Here is a 19,043-nt window from a genome sequence, read left to right as displayed (position 1 = left end):
TGGTGGCTAGAACACCTGGACCATAAGGTGACCTCAAGGATGGCAGCCAGGAGCTAAGAATGGCAAAACAAAAAAATAGTTGCAGCAGCCTGGGTCCTGGATGTTTCAGGTGTACAGCAAAGTGATTCGGTTATACACATATTTATGTATATATCTTTTTTTTTTTTGGCTGTGTTGGGTCTTCGTTGCTGCGCACCGGCTTTCTCTAGTTGCAGCGAGCGGAGGGTACTCTTCCTTGCATTGCGCAGGCTTCTCACTGCAGTGGCTTCTCTTGTTGCAGAGCACGGGCTCTAGGCACGTGGACTTCAGTAGTTGTGGCACGCGGGCTCTAGAGCGCAGGCTCAGTAGTCATGGTGCACGGGCTTAGTTGCTCCGCAGCATGTGGGATCTTCCCGGACCAGGGCTAGAACCCGTGTCCCCTGCACTGGCAGGTGGATTCTTAACCACTGCACCACCAGGGAAGTCCCTATATATTTTGTAAATTCTTTTCCATTATAGTTTATTGAGTTTTCCTCCTTCTTGATCACTGAACCCAGCAGCATAGATATTTATGTGGGTAAAAGCAATTTTAATTTCTAAATGTTAGCTGCAGAAACAGCATCATTCAGTTCCTAGGGGTATAAAATGCAGATTTGCTCTGGCTTTAAGACGAGGAAGTTTCTGACATCTTTGGAGTTCAGCGGCCTTGTTAGCATAGCAATCCTGATGCTACAGTTGCTTTGACTTCTTGCCCTTCTACCGAAGAGCTACACTAAAATATAGTTTTATTCCTATCATAAAACATCCATAGGCAGATGGAGCCGTTTATTATCTCTAATCTTGAAATGGCAGCTTAGAGAATCCAAGGATTCTTGGGCTAGGGTGGAACAGTGCCCAGAGGGGTCCATGATACACGTACGTTATCTTGAGGGGATAAGAACTTGCCTGCAAAAATACTTTTTGAGTCAGAGTAACAAGAGCTGGTAGTACTTCCAATTCTACCAATAGAGGAAGTGCAGTTTTGTAGAAAAAATGCTGAACTGGCAAATGACCTAAGTTTCAGTCCCAGCTACGTGTCTCAGCAGCCATGTGACCTGGAGCAAAGCCTCCACATCCTAATCTCCCCAAGTGGGACAGCACCTTTATTTCCTACCCTAGTAGTGAGGGTCACATGAGATAAGGTATGTGAAGGTAAACCATAATATTTATATATAAAATCTCAGTTTTTTAAAGATGGGAAGAACCTTAGAGATTGTCTAACCCAACCTTTCATTTTACAGATCTGAGTACTAATGGCCAGAAAGTCAAGGTTTTGCCCAAGGTCACAGGATAGGGTAGTGGTGGAGCTGGGTCTTGAATTCCCAGACCAGTTTTCTTCCTCTCATCTCATCCTCTTTGTCCATGGATGAGATATTGTTATTATTTCTCCTTTGGTTGTGCCTTGTACATTTACTGTCATTATCGTAAAACTGGTGATATTGCAGAGAGATTAGTCCTACCTTAAGGAGGTACAGTTGGAAGTTCAGACGCAAGTTGCTTTCAGTCATCTGTGCATTGCACCGTATTTACTGTGGCTACAGTGGACCAGACTCTAGGCTTGGAGGATATAGCAGTGAGTACATCAGAAATCCCTGCCTTCAGGGGGCTTATCTTACACACACACACACACACACACACACACACACACACACACACCCTAGATGGTATCAAGTGTTGTAGAGAAAAATGGGGCAGGAAAAGAAGATGGGGAGTGGGGAGTGCTGGGTTAGGTAGGTAGGAAGGGGAGATGCTGGTGTCTTACGTAGGATAGTCAAGGAAGGCCTTACTGATTGGATTATGTTTAAGTGCTGACCTGAAGGAATAGGGGAGCGAGCCACATGGATATCTTAGGGGAAGAGTGTTCAAGGCTGAAGAAACAGCAGGTATTGGAGCGCTCTGGAATACCTGAGAGTATTCTTTGCCTGTTCAAGGAAGAGCAAATCAGCCAATACAACTGGAGCAAAGTGAGTAATGGGACAAGTGGAGGGAGAGGCCAGAGGATGGGGGGTGGCCGGTGGGGGAAGGCGTAGGTCATGAAGCGACTTGCGGACCATTGTAAGAATTTTGACTTGGACTTGGCTTTTAAACGGGTGCAAAGCAGAAATTCTTCAGAAGACTGGGATGCCCTTGATCAATTGACCTTCTGTTTTGACCCACCATTTTCTCTCTAATTCCTCATTGGGACTGCCCCCCACCCCATTGGTTTGCGGCTCCACCGAGTTTTCTGTGTAAGTGCTCTTGACCTGTTAGTGAATGTTCTTAAACGAGAGAAAAGAAACCAAGGCCCAGTAGCTTCATGTTCTGTATAAGGTTAAAATAAACTTGGGAGATGCTTCTCGGCATCCAAAAACCAATTAAGCAGGTTACTTGGAAGTATTTCTAAAAACAGCAGCACAGTGGAAATAGACTTGACAGGTGAGCAGATGGGAGGACCATCAACTCAAATTTATTTCACAGCTTACAACTCAAATGAGCATTCCAAAGTCAGAACAGCTGGCCTCTTATTCTGTAAGCCACTGTCCTTTGCTTTGCTCATCTCTCAAGAGTAGGAATGGATTATGCTCCAATGGAAGTCTGTCCATCGGTCTTTGACTTTGCAGGGGAAAATCCTTTGTAGAAAACTAGCTCTTGATGTAAATCAGATTTCTCTGTAGTGTCTGCTTCTTTCATGGGTTATGAAGTTTCTGGATTCTAGAAATCAATGGCGTTGGCCACTTAGCCTTCATTTCCATAACTGTATTCATTACCTCTGTGACTACTGTTATCTGATTCTGAGTAAATGGAATTTAACCAAGTAATCAAAAAGCAAAAATCTTCAGGTTTACAAGAAGAAACATTTTTTAAAATGTTATAGTGCATCTGAAAATCACAGCTGCCTTGAATTTCTGATTGTAAGTTATTCTGGAATCTTTCTGAAGTTTGAGACTGTGCCGTGCAAACTTTGCTTAAGTTTCAAGCAACAGGGAAGTCACGAAATTTGGAAAGGGTTATCTTTTGTCAATCATGGTCCTTTGTGGGGTACTGTGCTGACAGAGGATGGAGGAGAGACCGTATTCTATGGCTGAAAGGAGGGCTTGATACTACCCAGTGGGGATTTTGTTCCAATAATTGCATCAAATTGGACCTTCTGCCATGTTGCAGGTATAGCATTAATATTACTCATTAAGTCATATGCCTGTAGGCTTCCCTCCCAATGGCAGAGGCACTGGCAGAATATATTTTCTTCCAAAGTGTTTGTTTTCATTGTTGCCCTTTAAAAATAATGAGTTCATTCTATTCCCTTGCAAGGAAAGTTACTCTAGACTGCTTTGAAATTGTATATCTTTTGTTGAGCACCTTTCTGCAGTGGTTCCATAGCTTTGTGTGCTGGGGAACCCAACCCGGCCTCTCTTAAAACTCCCAACCAAGCTGCCTCAGACTTGATTCATATAATCGTCCAGCCGATTTGACCTTTATATTGTTACCCTTGGCCAGGTAGAAGTCATGCAAGTTTCAGATGACCCTATCATGTGACCAGAGATCAAAGGTCAGCAGCTCCTAAATGTTCAGCTGTCAAGGTAGCCCATTCATCACTCTCATTATGTAACTGACAAGCTGACAAATGAACCTGGGGAGAAAATTGTTCTCAACTCTTTACCTCCTGGATTTACACCCCCGTGTTGGGCCAAGCAGTCTCCAATGTTAAGTGGTTCCACGGGCCTGCTGGAGTCCCTGAAGTAGGGGGAGGGACTCCAGGAGGCCTGTTCTCTGTGCCAGACCTTGTGAAGTCACCAGTTACCTACTTAGGGAGCCAAGTTGCAGGTCTACAAGAACTGACCCTGAGCCTGGTATCCTCTGAAATGGAGGTGAGTTTAATGTGAGTCCTCTGTGGACCCAAAGACACCCACGTGTCCCCCCCAACCCACATACCACCTTCAGCATCTTTGTGGTCCTTTGTGGTAGGTTAAGATGGTGAATGTTTTCGCAAACTGGCTCAGTCTGAAGAGTCACGTGTGAAAATTCACATGGACAGGACCCTCCTCCCGGGAGTCTAGCTTGGGGCTAGGTGCCTTTGGAAAACTGTTTATAACCAGGACCCAAACTGATTCTCTTGGTGTCTATATTTTGGAACAGTACAAAGAGCTTGAGATTAGGAATCAGACAATTTTGCCAAACCCTGACTCTATCCTTTCTTTACCTGTGAAATCTTGGACAAGTTATTTAATCTTCTGGACCTCCATTTTCCACTTGAGGACATACGTTTAATTAGAAAACTTATACAGTGCCTGACACTTAGTAGATATGTTGGGCTATTTTTAATGTTTCTATCAGCATTATTACTATTCCTTTGGTCTGAGAGGAGATGTCATCAGGGAAGCATTGGCATGAGATAGAATTGCTTTATAGTATCTCCCATAGCAACAAAAACCTCTGAAAAACTTACAAGGGCAGAACAGTAAGGAGATGTGAGGATTACACAGTATAATTACGCGGGTTGGGAAGAAACCCAAAAGAAGGCAGCAGTTAGTACAGTAGAAGGGAAAAGGGCATGGCATCCCCCTGGACCCCGAAAGAAAGAACAGAGATGCCTATAAGCCATTCTGTTACCAAAAAGTGTCCCTGATTTTTATACCAGTGAGAGGTCTTGTGACCTTGTCTCTTCATCTCTTGACCCCTTGGAGGTACTATCTGAGCACCTTACCCCTCACCCCAGGGGCCTCTCTTCTCTGGTGGAGCCTTTGCCACAGGTCAGAGGAGCTCTTAGCAGTGATCTGGAGTGGGACAAAGCCCTGGTTCCATATGCCAGGAGGACAGGGAACCCTGGTCACAGGAAATTTCTTCTTGGATCCCAGTAGGAACTCTAAATGTTCATTTTCCTTAAACAAAACCAGACACCCTGCTATTCATGGCTACTGGGCTATATAATATATTAATATTATATTTCAGAGAAATTATAGGTAATATTGGTGTTGAGGAGAAGAATTAGGAGCGATGAGAACCATTATTTACATGGAAAATGGTGAGTTCCAAACAAATGTGGAGAGCACAGCTATTTGCAGCAGCTGGGCTTGGCCTGGGCTATTTTCTGTGCTACTCCCTTCTCCTCCCAATGAGGGAACAGTATAGGTTCACAGTAGGTACTCCATAAGCGTGCTGATTGATTGACTGAGATCTAGACAGCAGGGTTTATCCATACTGAACAGCACAATGATTTCTTGCAAAATGGCTGGTTATCCAGATGGCTGAATGGCATTATCCTGGTATTCAAAAGCATTTGGGGGATATTTGGCTTTTAGAGCAGCTAAGCAAGCTCTTCTATCAGGCTTCTCCCTTCTTCCCTGAAATGTGAAGCCAAAAGTAGATTTTTAAATAACCAGAAGTTAAGTCAAGATTCTCAAGTGGTCATGGCTGAAAAAATACTACCTGCTAAAAAGGTATATTGACCCCCCCCCCCAAAAAAAAAGCTGACCCATGGGCCAAAGTGTGGCTTCTCCTCACTCTGATGTGTGTTGACTTTACTGATCTGAGAACATTAACGTGTGAGTCAGAGGCAAGAGGTTAAAAGCCTTTCAAAGAGAAAGTGAGAGTGTCCTTTGTTGGAACTCACTCAGGAGTTGGTTTTGCTTAGTGGTTCTGCAGTAGGTAAACTGAGTTATACAAATCAAACAAGCTGATTTCATACAACCACCTTAGTCAGAGTAGACCATCGTGATTCATATGACAGGGCAGCTCTTTCTTTGTCGCGTTGTCCACAGAGCCATGATGGCAGTAACACAAAGTCCAAGAAGACAAATTATAAATTCATTCACTCACTCTTCTCTTTTCAAAGCATTTAGAGTCTCAAGGGTGGATGATTATAAACAGGTCTGCATGCTCGCCTCACCTCTAAGACAGATGATTTGGAACAAAGCCTGGTGAGACCGTGAAAATCAGTACAATGGAGTGGCCTCTTACTCAAAGTGAGATTTGAAATGTGTTGTTTTTTTTTTTTTAATAAATTTATTTATTTATTTATTTATTTATTTATTATTATTTTTTTTGGCTGTGTTGGGTCTTCGTTTCTGTGCGAGGGCTTTCGCCAGCTGTGGCGAGCGGGGGCCACTCTTCATCGCGGTGCGCGGGCCTCTCACTGTCGTGGCCTCTCCCGTTGCAGAGCACAGGCTCCAGACGCGCAGGCTCAGTAGTTGTGGCTCACGGGCCTAGTTGCTCTGCGGCATGTAGGATCCTCCCAGACCAGGGCTCGAACCCGTGTCCCCTGCATTGGCAGGCAGATTCTTAACCATTGCGCCACCAGGGAAGCCCCTGAAATGTGTTCTTTAATGTAGACATAATGGAGAGTCAAAATTATTCATGGAATCCCTTAAATGGTACATAAAGTACTATTAGGGAGTTAGATCCCGTGTTATATGAAAAAATACTTCTCTTTTTTTTTTTTTTTTTAATAAATTTATTTATTTTTGGCTGCATTGTGTCTTCGTTGCTCACGCGTGTTTTCTCTAGCTGTGGCGAGCGGGGGCTACTCTTCGTTGCAGTGCACGGGCTTCTTGTTGCGGAGCACAGGCTTCAGTAGTTGTGGCACACGGGCGTAGTTGCTCTGTGGCATGTGGGATCTTCCCGGACCAGGGCTCGAACTCATGTCTCCTGCATTGGCAGGCAGATTCTTAACCACTGTGCTACCAGGGAAGCCCCAGTACTTCTGTTTTAAACACTGGAATAATTCTGTGTGGCAAGATGCTGCGATTCTACTGGGCCCAGAGAAACTAAGAACGGAGAACATGCAGGTCCCACGTTGGTCTCGAGCTCCCTCCAAAGCATAGAAGGCCGTTGAGATCGTTGCCCCTTTACATCATTATTTCCCACTTTTTTCATGCTGGTCCTGGCAGTTGTGTTTTGCAGGTTAAATGCAGGTTTGATGTGATATCACATCAGGGTTTTCTACTTGAGTGAAGCCTCTTAAGCCTTGGTGCTGGTTTACACTGTTTGAGGGAATGTATTGTGATGTGGCTGATACCCTAAAACAGCCTTCTGTTTGATATGAGCCAGGATGACAGTCAACTCCTCACTGTAAATGAAAATTCCAGAAAAAAACTCTGACTTGGAGAAGACTGGATATTTTCTGATGAAGTTGTGAGTCTAAATTGCTCTAGTCTTTTGGGACTTTCCTGGCGGTCCAGTGGTTAAGACTTCGCCTTCCAATGCAGGGAGTGTGGGTTCGATCCCTGGTCAGGGAACTAAGATCCCACATGCCTCGTGGCCAAAAAACCAAAACATAAAAAAACAGAAGCAATATTGTAACAAATTCAATAAAGACTTTTAAAATGGTCCACATCAAAAAAAAAAAAAAATCTTAAAAAGAAAGTGTGATGTCTTTCACACATTTTTTTTTAATGCATTCTTTTTAAGGGCTATGTGATATTTCATTATCTGGATGCACATAGTTTATTCTTTTTTTTTCACACTTATTTTTAAGCATTACAAGCCCCTGGCCAACGTTGCCTAATCTGCTGTGTTTTAAAAATAGGACTTGTGTCACATAGGAAAGGGCTACATTTGTGCAGTAGTTTACATATTTTAAAGGGCTTTTATATACATTATTTAATTTTTATCTTCACAAAGTCCAGTGAAGCAGGGAAACATGAACTTCGTGTAACAATTGAGGAAACTAAGAGGTTGAGAGATTTTTCTCAGGGTCACTCCAGGAATACAGTTGACCCTTGAGTAAATTTGAACTAAGAAGGTCCCCTTATACATGGGTTTTTTTTCAGTAAATATACAGTCAGCCCTCTGTATCTGTGGATGCAGAACCCAAGGATATGGAGGGCCAACTGGACGGGATTTGAGCATCCATGGATTTTGGTATGCAAGCGGGGGGTCCTGGAACGAGTCCCCTGAAAATACTGGGGGATGACTGTATAATTAGAAGTAGTTTATGCTCTTAAAAGATGGAGATGTATCTTTTACTTCTATAGATGATAGATGCTTATGCTATGAGAACCTCAGAGTCATTAGAATGAAGAGAAAGTTTTGTCAGTCATTTGCTGTAATTATTGTCACAGGAACATGAAAACAAAAAAAGCATTTTGCTCCTTTCTTTCCCCGGAAATGGTTTGGAATCTCCTGAATATCTATGTTTGGCAAGAATAGCTAAGTAATCAGGGGATAGCACCCATTTTGGTCCAAATGGGAATCCATGAGAAAGATGGAATGTGGTGGAAAGGACAGCCAGCCAAATGTCCAGGGTCTGCCCAGCCCCCGCTCTCCCACCTGCCATTGGATTAACCTGGGGTAAGGTAGCCCTCACGTCAAATGTGGTTCAGATACCTACCTCCCCATCTCTCTCAGGTTATTGTGAAAATTGAATAAATCAGTGCTGCATATTAAGATTCTTTGGGACGCTTAAACAATATACAGAATGTACTAATTTTAATCAAGAGTTACTCTCTTCTTTCACACTGAAGAATTCTCTCTTAGGAGTTCGTTTTTCTTGTCTCCTCAATGGCCTGCGCTTGGTAATATTTCTCCATCAAGTTCTAGTTTTTTGTACTTTTTTTTTTTTTTAACGCTTGTTTATCCCAATGAATCTTTTAGCAGGAACCATTTCTCCCGAAATCTTTATCATTTTCATCAAGAGTAATGGAAATGTTACCTGTCCTTCTTTATTTGTTGCAAAATTTAGGGACGAGGAGGAAGACCGGACATGTTTTCTTAAGATCAATGGCCAGCACATTACTGTAAAACCTATTGATTAAAAACACAAAGTATAATGTTAGTCATTTAGTCTGTGAAGTGATGCAATAAGGGAAGAAATTTATTCTCTGGCTCTTGCATTAACCTTTTATTGACTGCTTGCATACCCATAATTAACACACACTTTAGCTAAAGTGGTTAATTTCAGCATGGCGACCAGTGTTCACTAATGTAGCCGCGGTCCTCATCCTCCAAATGTTAAGTGTAGCCCTGGGGGAATCAGCAGGCAGTGGGGCCCTGCGTGAGTTACACCTGGGAGAGGAGAGGAGGGGAACCTCTGGACAGTCAGCTGACAGGCCAGCCAACGTGACACCGTTCAGCTGCTTCCTGTTACGTCACTAGGTCATTCAGGGAGAACCATTCCTAAGTAGCAAGAGTTTTGAGGGTAGCTATAGAGTCCTTTGAATTGAAATAGTGTGAATTTGGGAGGGAGAGAGATGAAGCATATATTATTTTCCATTGCGCCCCTTGCAATGCTGCATAAAAGGAGCAGGGTTTTCTGAGTAGATCTGAGTTTATTTGTTAACCCTTTAGGATGGGAGTAGAGAGCACAAAGTTGAAAGGGGAAACTGTAACTTTCTTACTGTTTAGCTGAGTTTCTTACTGTTTGTCTGGGTTCAGAATGATCTGCTATCCTTGATAAGGAAATTTTTAGGGAAATTTTTTTAACTTTCTTTAGAAAGGTCATCCAGCTCTGGTCATTAAAACTGGCTTATTTTTGCGCAAAGGCCAGTGTGGGTGACACCAGCGCACTCTTGTTTTCTGGGTAGAAATTTGTGCCCAGTGGAAATATTATTCGAATCAAAAACAAAAGCCAGGGACTTCATGCTTTCAACTCAAGTGATCTCTGCACACACTGTACTGTATCAGCAGCGTCTCAGTTTGGAGAGAGGACTATCAACATGCACTTGGCAGGCAGGGCCATGGCAGTGGATGTTGTAGAAGGCAGGAGGTCACTGAGGGGTGGGATGCGTGGCCAGCATATCAGCCAGGACTCTTTGGGTTGCAAGTGACAGAAAAACCCAACTCAAACAGTAACAAGCTCATGCAACTGAAAAAGTCTAAGCATACCTAGCTTCAGGTGAGACTCAATCCAGCTACTTCAACCATATCACCCAGGACCCAGCCCCTTGCTGCATGGTAGCAAAATGACTATGGTGGTTCCAGATCACACATCCTAATAGTTCACAGGCCAGGAGGTAAGAAAGTCTTTTCCCTTAGTTCCCAGACCAGTCCTTTGACTTACTCTCTCAATCTTGCCTTGGAGTGGGTCACATGCCTCCCCTAACCTACTCCCTGTGGCTGGGAGAGTAGGATGTGCTGATTAGATTAAACTAGTCAAGGCTCTCCCCTGGCTGTAGAGGTGGAGCCAATCAGACTCAAACCACGTGGCCAAGCATAGGGATGGGACGGATTCCCCACAGGAAACTTAGCATCTTCTTTGTGGGAAACTTGGGAAAAAGACACAAGACAGCCAGTGTCCACCACCGTCAGGATTCCTAAAACATCTCCTAGGAGAACTCAGGGCCCCTTGATTTTGCGAGAACTACAGAGTATGCGTGCTAAGAAACAATCCAACTTTATTTCCTAGAAATGCCAAGTCAGTCTGAAACAACTGCCGCTCAGACAGTCCAACGACAGCACCTTTTATGAATTCTGGGTCTTCAGGAACAACTGCTAAGTCTTTCTGAGTCTGAGCATTTTAGCCTGTCACTGGAGAGTTGTAGCAGCTTCAATACATAAGCCTCAGCGTCCTGGAATGTCACATTGTGATAGGATCCAGCCAGCGGCTCAATCTGATTCAAGCCAGAAAGAGCTGCTTCTGGATCTCCAGAGCTTCCCCCAGGCCAGAGGCCACCCAGTCAGTTAGCTGGAGGGAGGGGACAGTCACAGGTGCAATAGGCAGCCCTCTCGTTGGCATCTCCCATTGTCACTGGTACTCGTAGTAGAAGTAACAATAGCAACAATAGTATTTAATAATTATTGAGGGCTCACTATGTGCCAGGCACTGTGCTAAGTATTTCACATGTATCAATCCATTTAACCTCCACAACAAGCCCATAAGTAATGTACTATCATCATCATCACCATCATCAGTATTCCCACATGACAAGTAAGAAACTGAGGCTTGGTGAGGTTAAGAAGCTTGCCCAAGATGTCGTGCCCCGGGGAAGCAGCAGCTCCTGGTGTCCAGAGAACGTCTTTACCACTGTGCTTCCGCATCTTAGGAAATTAAGATGGAAGAGAGGCAGAATGAGTGAATTAAGCAGGAGAAATTGAAACCCAAAGGGAGATACGCCTTCAAGTCATTCTCAAGCCTTTTCTTTTTCAGTCCCACCATCCGGCATGATGTTGAATTGGACAATGTGCTTTGAGTTGGGGGCGACTGTCCTTCCTCGCAGGTGAATACATTACCTCAACAGCAAGCCCTCTGTGGGGCGCAGTCGTGACCATTGAGAAACTGGCGAGGAGCGCTGGGCATTAAAGGAAGAGTTTTAAAGTGATCTTGAAAGATCTGAATTAAGGCCCTGAAGAGACCACACACGGGGTTCTAGCTCTAGCCCAGAGGGAAACAGTGGGTGGGTACGCACAGCTCCTAGCCTCTCAGGGCCGGCATGAGAAGGAGGTAGTACCCACACCAGCCGGTCCTTCCATGGGAAGAACAGTAGGAAAATCAGAGCAACTTCACCCAAAAGAAAACTGGGTGGGCTTGGGAAGCTTGTACAATACAAGTGTAAGCAAACTTCTGCAGCAGATGTTAACGTTTTTAATACTTTCTCAAAATGAGGGGGCAAAACCCACTGACAGGTGAAAAAGCATCTCTGTTGACTTTTGACAAACCTTATGCTATTCGACGTACATCAGCACTTATCACAGCCCTTTAATCTGCCAACCAGAGTAGTGTGTGCACAGATCATTTACCCGCCGTGAGATGGAAATGCTCAGTTTGGAATAACTCTCCCTACCTTGTAAATTGAGCCTTACCCTCTGATTCTGAGGCAGAGAGAAAGAACAATTTAAAAAGCTTTGCAGAGTTCCTTTGTAATTAGTCGCAGCTCCCCTTGAATATGAATTTCCCGCAGCCCTTTCACGTGATGTAGAGACTGTCTCTAGAACTGTGGAGATCCAGCCACTGCGGTGAGTGGCAACGTCTCAAACACCTATTATTATTAAGTAGTCTGCAGAACGCGCCTCTCTTCTTCAGTTTCGTGTGGGCTTATCAGTGCAAACAGTTTAATATTTATGCTAAGAGGATTGTCAAAAGCAGCTTCTGTTGCTTTAATTCTTGTTTTAAATAAATAATGAGAACATTTAAACACATTACTCTTCTTGGGGCCCTGAGGTCAGCTAATCTTATTATTTATGAAGTGATGTGCTACATAATAGTACTTAGTGCATGTTAACAGACGCTATTATCAGGGCCCGATGCGGAGAGCTTAAGATATATTGGAATGTTATGTGTAATGTACGACGGATTGAGTGCACAGGATGCCGGTATAGCAATTAACCACCCGAGAAAATAGGTGTAAAGTTGAAGTATGTTTTCCCGTGGGGATCCCCTCACCATTAATAATTCCCCAGAGGAGAAGATGTCCTTTAGTTAGGAGCCTTCTCGACCATCAGGCTTGGAAATAGGTCCAGGATGGTTCATTCTTTGATCTCTTCATCATAGTTAGTCCCACATGGAAGACAGAGGATGGGTAGGACCCCTTTTTAATTGATTTAGAGAACAGTGCCAAGAAGGTCGGGTGGGGTGGGGAAGGACCATGCGACTCTCCCAGATGTACTCAGAGTATTTCTGAGTACATCTCAGAAATACTCAGAGTATTTCTCTTTGGTGCATGCGCTGTCACCGCCACGTGCTCCAAGAGAGTAGAGAAATTGTTCGTTTCTTATTGCAATTTGTGTTTTCTTCTGTCTGATCCTCACTTTTCAGATACATAAAGCCAAAGCCACTGAGTTTTCCCAGACCAATTTCCAATAAGCTGTGGTCTCTCGGCAAGGTAGATGCCTGCCAGGGTGCGATGATGTCGCCCCAACTTTTTTCCTACGAGGCTATAATTTAGTTGCATATGATAATTAATTTCTCTACTATTGATGAATAATCCATTTAATAAAAACCGTGATTTAAGCGTTTTCCTTAGGGAGTCACTCTTGCTAGCCTCTTAATTTAATTTTGTGGAAGTTTTCTCCACCTATTCATCAGTGGAAATGATTATTAACCTCTATTTGCATATATCCTTATAAATCGGTCTCTCCTTGGAGTGCCTTTTCCTGAGCACAGCAGGCTGGGACACTTGTAAATCTCCGGGATCTCCAAAGTCAATCCCGGTCTGTAATATTGTTTAATCTATTCTTGGACGTTTTAATGCAGTAAATTCAATTTAATCTTTCCCAGTAATCTAGTAATACATGGAAATCCCACAAACATTTAAATCTGATAATGGCTTAATCACACACTTTAAATAACAGTCGAGATAATGAAAAAATAATTCACCATTTTAAAGGCAGAGTAACTGAATTTCCCCGATGATTGGCTCCTACAAAGCCATTAGAGGTAATACAAATCTGGGCATTGGAAAAAAAAGAAGTTCCAGCACCATAAAGAACAATTCTTCCTTCTTATAAACACACCTGCTTTCTGCCGCCCAAACTCCCCCTTGTGTACCATCACCACCATCATAGCGGATCGTCACTGGGGCATTTGGCAAGGTCGCCCCAAGTTGCCCATGGGTTTGGGTCTTCCAGGCATTTCCTCCCAGGGAGTAACTGCCTGTTCTTAACTCTTTCAGGTGCCAGTCCCGAATTGCCCGAACTCTACCCGCGGATCAGAAGCCAGAATGCCGGCCGTATTGGGAAAAGGATGATCCTTCAATGCCTCTGCCGTTTGATCTCACAGATATCATTTCCGAACTCAGGAGTCTGCTTCTGGAAGCCAAACCCTAGAGAAAGGGCACAAGTCTTAGGTGGAGGAACAAAGGCTGTTTCTGACTTCTCTCCTCCAACCTTGTCATGGGCTTAGGCAAGGGGATTATGGGTAGACTGGGCCTTGGGATTGTAGACCCTGGGTCCCAGTTGGAAACAGCTAGGGAATGGAGCCCATGAATATTAAAATGTTTAAAAGTGACACACTGTTATAGTGATTTGGTATTAAACAAGAACCTCCAACCCCCAAAGCTATTCCCCACTTGGATTTTTAATGTGAGCCATTCCACTCCCGAGGCCTGGGAAGCGACCAAGGTGAGCCTGGCCTGTGGCAAAACCTAACCTACTTTCCTCCTTCCCAAACCTTTGCAGAGACTCTGCAAGGGGATGACTCTCAGGTCATCTAGAGGAAGACCGAATTTAGAGACATTTAGCCTATTTTCTCACCACACCCTTTAGAGGCTATGCTGTTCAGTATGGTAGCCACTAGGTAGATGGGACTCCTTAAATTTAAATTCCATTTTAATTGTAATTAAAAATTCAGTTCCTCAGTTGCACGAGCCACATTTCAAGTGTTTAGTAGCCATGTGTGGCTAGTGACTGCTGTATTGGACACAGAACATTTTCATCATTGTAGAAAGCCCTCCCAGACAGCACTTCTATCAAAAGTTTGAGAGCGGGAGATTCTGTTTTCCCGTTCTCTGTAGCTGCTCTCCCCACAGGCAAAATAAATTAAAAGAGAAATGCCTCATTGAAGAATAGCCTCTTTCCCTTCTCTAGGGCAGCCTGGGTTATGAGCCCTGTACTCTGCACATAAGAATGGAGCAGCGTTGAAGATTAAAATAAAGTTGACATCCTGTCTTTAGGAAGTTTCCCTGATCTAATGAAAGAGACAAAGTCCTATTTACATTGCTTCCTGATTTTAGCCGGCATACTACATTTCTTTTTATAATTCCCCCATTCGCACATAACGATGGGTAGAATTGAGGCTTGAAGAACCCTAGTGCCCATCCTGATGATGTTGGAGCACCAGAGAGACGATGAAGAGGTTAAAACTTGGGCTTTGGTTTTCGAGTGCCTGGATCTAAATGCCCAGTAGCTTGCGACTTTTGGTGTGTTACTGTGCCTTGGTTTTCTCATCTGTATAATGGGGATACAATAGGCACCGACTCAAAAGGTGAAGATGAAATGAAATGACTTAGCTGCAGACTTAGAACAATTTCTGACACATAGTTAAATACCCAGTAAATATTAGTATTATTATATGTCAGTAAGTGACCTGCTGTAGGCATTTTCCCCTCCCTTTCTCAATCTTGGTGCCAGTTTTGTCTTGTGATGCCATGAACCCACCTCTCTCTTTTGGGCCTGGCTCCCACCCTTTGGTGACCCTGGAAATCATGAGAATAGTTAGCCCCTCTCGCCAGCCTGTCACCTTCTTTGTAGTTGTTTGCAGTAGTTGGGAAGCTGAGGCGCTTTTTTGCCCCTTGAGAGGTGCGCTGAGAACCAGGCTGTCTCCCGCCAGCAGAATCTCACTGGTTCAAGGTATGGGCTCATTCACATGGAGTCAACCCCAGGGAGTTCACGCCACACAAAGCAGGCAGGGTTTCCTCATCTTGAGACTCTTAGTAGACATTGGATGAATTCCCTGATGTCTTTAAGCCTCAGTCTCCCCGTCAGTAAACGATGAAGCGCTGCCTCTCAGGGTTGTGGGAGAGATTAAATGAAATCACGTAGGTAAGGAGTGCAGGGCACGTGGAAGTCACCGACGGGGCGGCCTCGGGACCATCTAGCCTAGTGTTTTATTTCACTCCCCCCCAGTGTCTGTTCCTTGTCACTAGGTGCCAGTATTTAAAAATTGGGAGATTTCATGTAAAATAAAAACGTGTGCATCCTCTTCAGAATTCAGAGCATCTGGCAGCCCTAGGCCTCCATCCTGGCATGGCAAAGAGCTAGGTAGCGTCCTCTCAGGCAGGGCGTGAACCCTCTGTGGCCCCCGTTGCTCCCAATTACCATTTATTGTGAACCTGACTGGCGTTACGCCTTCGTGTCAGCACCCTCCAAACCTGCTTGCTTGCGTCCCTAGAGTAGAAATGAATAATAATGTTGAGTGCTTACCCCAATATATGTGTATTACCATCGAGCTATATTTGTGGACTGCTTGTACTAATAGGTCATGTACATCATAAAACATGCATAAACAATAAAAATACCGAAAGGATGAGATGATAAGAAACCAAGAGGGGTCCTGCTGTTTTCTCCTTGCACAGCAGCGGGTGGGCTTGCTTCCTTGGCCTGGGGGGCGCCCAGGTGGACGGAGTCATCAGAGTCCTGCAGGTGGGGGAAGAGCCAGGGGTTGGAGAAACCACTTCCAGGAGTGAATCCGAAAGGTGACATCACATTTGCTCAGGAGAACTGGTGGCGTTCGCTAAGCATGAGCTCATTGTGTTTAAGGGTTACATACACTCTCTGGGGAAGTTTCAGGTGGGTAGAAGGAGGAAGGGCAAGAGATGATTTAAAAAAAGGGGCTGCTGGGGACGCTGACACCTCGGTTCCTGCTCCTCCCCTGGGAACTAGTAAAGGACTTTCCCTGGGACACGGGCCATGTGGATGGTGGAGGAGAGGGAAGCTTTGCCCCTGGGACCACCTTGAGTCAGCGGTCCCCACTGCTTCCTGTAAGGCTTCCGCATCCCTCAGTCCCAGCTATCTTCAGAAAAGTGATCTGAGGAGATAGATCCCTTTGCACTAAGGTGCTACTGACTTCCCCTCCCACAAACCTTTCTTGACCGCCTAGTGCAGCTCAGCAGCGTGGTGAGCCCTGGACATCCAAGGACAGGTGCCTGCCTTCCAAGGGCTCCCGTGTACCTGCCCCCTTGCCAGTGCTGGGGAATGTAGTGACCTGAAAGATATTTAACTCTGTAGTGGGGAGACAGGCAGTAAACCACCAAATAAATGATAAGATGGTTTCAGATCATCTGAAGTGCCAGAAGGGGAATCCACTGGGTGAGGGGATGGAGTATAGCTGGGGACTGAGGAAGGGTGGCATGGATTAGGAGGTCAGGGAATGAGGGTAACGGGGGAAGAGCTTCCCAGGAAAGGGAACAGCGGGGGACGAAGGCCCGAGGCTGGAAGGTGCTTAGAGCAGGATGTTCAAGGAAGAAAAAGGACCACTATGGCCGAAGTAGAGAAACAGGGGAGAGGGAGGGAGATGCAGCTGGAGAGGAGGAGGACCAGCCTTCGGATTTGATGTCAAGCGCCCCAAGAAACACCGAGGGCTCTATGGGGGAGGGGTGGGAATAACTTGATGCGAGATTCTTTTGCTTTTAGATGATCGCTCTGGCTGCTGTCTGGATTCCAAAGGGTCTCAGTCCAAAGGCACTGCTTTCTAACTGGGAATTTCCCGCATCCTCGGGCCAGATCTTGAGATGGGGAAGATGTCCTGCCAGCCCCTCCGAGTGCATGACATGGTACCCCATCCTCCTTTTGCTTCACTCCAAGCAGCACCCACAGCTCTGCACCCACCCCACCTGCTTTCACGGGCAGCCTCAGCCCAGGGGAGTTCACTAGACAGAAGAGAGGGCAGGGTCATGGCATCGCTCGTGACACAATTTTAGTAATAAGCTTCCAAATCCGTCACTAAACGAATCAAGGAATGCTAGAAATGATATTCCATCGACCCTATTGAATGGACACTCCACATTCAGGAGGGTTTTTTTGTGTGTTTCGAGGGAAGGTATTTTTGAATGCAACTTTTTTTTTTTCCCCTGCTCTAGTTAAGGCTGATTTTACCACTGGGCAAATTGCATACATTTGGATCCATGCCACGCTAAATACTGTTTATTTTGGAGATCTGTCAGAGGCAAGCCCATGGAAGACAGGGGGATTCTTATTTGAAAAGGCAATTCTCATCCAAACAGATTGAGAAGGAGACGAGCAGTGCAGATTAAAATGCACTGAAGTGGTAATGCCGTTTATCCAGTTTGCCTTTGTTACTTTGTGATTAAATGGTATTTTTAATTAAGTTTCATTGGGAGCCATAGGTATCTCGGTGGTGAAATCAATTTGACAACCATAAAGGGGGAGGGAAGGCCCAAGAGTGTTGGTAGTGATTGCGGCTGCGGGGAGAGCCGGGCAGCTTTAAGAGGCTGGGGCAGGGACGGGGAGAGGCCAGAGAGGCGGCGGGGGATGACTTCCTGCGTGATGGCCAGGGTGTCCGTGGCTGCTGCTGCTTCTGGGGAGCTGATTGCAGGGATTGTCAGGAAAAGGGATACACCCGGCGCTCTCGCTTACCCAGGAGACCCCAGTAGATTCCCAGTCTGCCCGGGAACTCCAGGAAAGGTCCAGTGGGTCTGTTGCTCGTTTCTCCCTTATTAACAAGGAGAAAGGGTGAGCGCCCCCAGACCCCGTGCTGCAGCCTGGAAGGACCAGACCTCACCCCAGCCTGGCTCCCGAACAGGGCTGCCCCACCATCCTTCATCCCGTCAGCCCTGTTCTCACGGGACAGCGCCCCTTCCTTGCTCCCAGGACCCTGTCAAGGCAACACGATCGATCGATTGATCTTCCAGGTATCAGGCCCAAATCCTCCTCCTCCGACGACTGACAACTAGTCCCCTCGGCACCCCTGCTCTATCTATCCTATCACCATCGATCAGGTTTTCAGAATCTTCTGATTTCCTGGGTGGCAGGAGAGGCTTTTGGTTACAGAGTCCTGGTTCTGTATGTGATCCTAAGGCCAGCCTCCCTTTGAAGCCTTTGTTTTCTTGTCTGCAAAATGGAGATAATAGTAGTGTATCTACCACCTAAGGTTGTTGTGAAGATTAAATAGTTGATGTGTGTATAAAATGCCTCCAGCTGTGCCTGGCCTATACCGGTCTTCAGTGAAATACCAGCTCTAATGATTATTATCCCAGTTTCCTGTGATAACAGTTGTAGCTTCATTACTCGGGCAAATCACTTGACCTCTCTGTGATTCAGTCTTTGTTTCTGTAACGCCTAGCTCGTTGGACTGTTCTGTCACCGCGATGATTCACATTGTGTCTCCTACTTAGTACCAGAACAATATGTTACCATCCCATTCTATCCCATTTGCTTCTCACAGCTTCCATTTTTCTCTCGGCAGATGGCGTGGACCTTTTTATAAATGAGATACTCTGAAAAATGATTCCTTCGTACTCCCCATTACTACAACAGGATTAGGTCACCCTTTGCAATTTTAGATTTGCTTTAAAAATTCTTGCCGTCACCTTTTAATGGATGATCTGTGTTCAACAATTGTTTATTGACTCTGAATGTCTAAGTACCAGGGTCAGTCTATTTGCAGGGGAGGGAAGCATTAATTAACTCCCAGCATCCGATTCAGTGATTCTTTTCCGATG

General features: G+C 45.1%; 1 protein-coding gene across 4 annotated transcripts in view; it reads left to right on the top strand.

Annotated features, from left to right (window-relative positions):
• The window catches only part of FTO (FTO alpha-ketoglutarate dependent dioxygenase), a 374,801-nt gene extending 358,901 nt beyond the window's left edge, over nucleotides 1-15,900 (top strand). For 3 of the 4 annotated variants that reach the window (XM_082366673.1, XM_082366672.1, XM_082366670.1), the window contains one exon: nucleotides 13,539-15,900. In XM_082366673.1, coding sequence (XP_082222799.1) covers nucleotides 13,539-13,692 — 154 coding nt within the window. In that variant the 3' untranslated portion in view covers nucleotides 13,693-15,900. The remainder of the gene's footprint in view (nucleotides 1-13,538) is intronic. The other variant, XM_082366671.1, reaches the window with a different exon arrangement.
• Nucleotides 15,901-19,043: the final 3,143 nt, after the last annotated feature.

This window comes from Balaenoptera borealis (genome assembly GCF_965194805.1).
Source record: "Balaenoptera borealis genome assembly, chromosome: 19".
NCBI classification, from domain to species: domain Eukaryota; kingdom Metazoa; phylum Chordata; class Mammalia; order Artiodactyla; family Balaenopteridae; genus Balaenoptera; species Balaenoptera borealis.
Note: the sequence above shows the minus strand (reverse complement) of the source record. Positions and strands in the feature narration are given on the sequence as shown.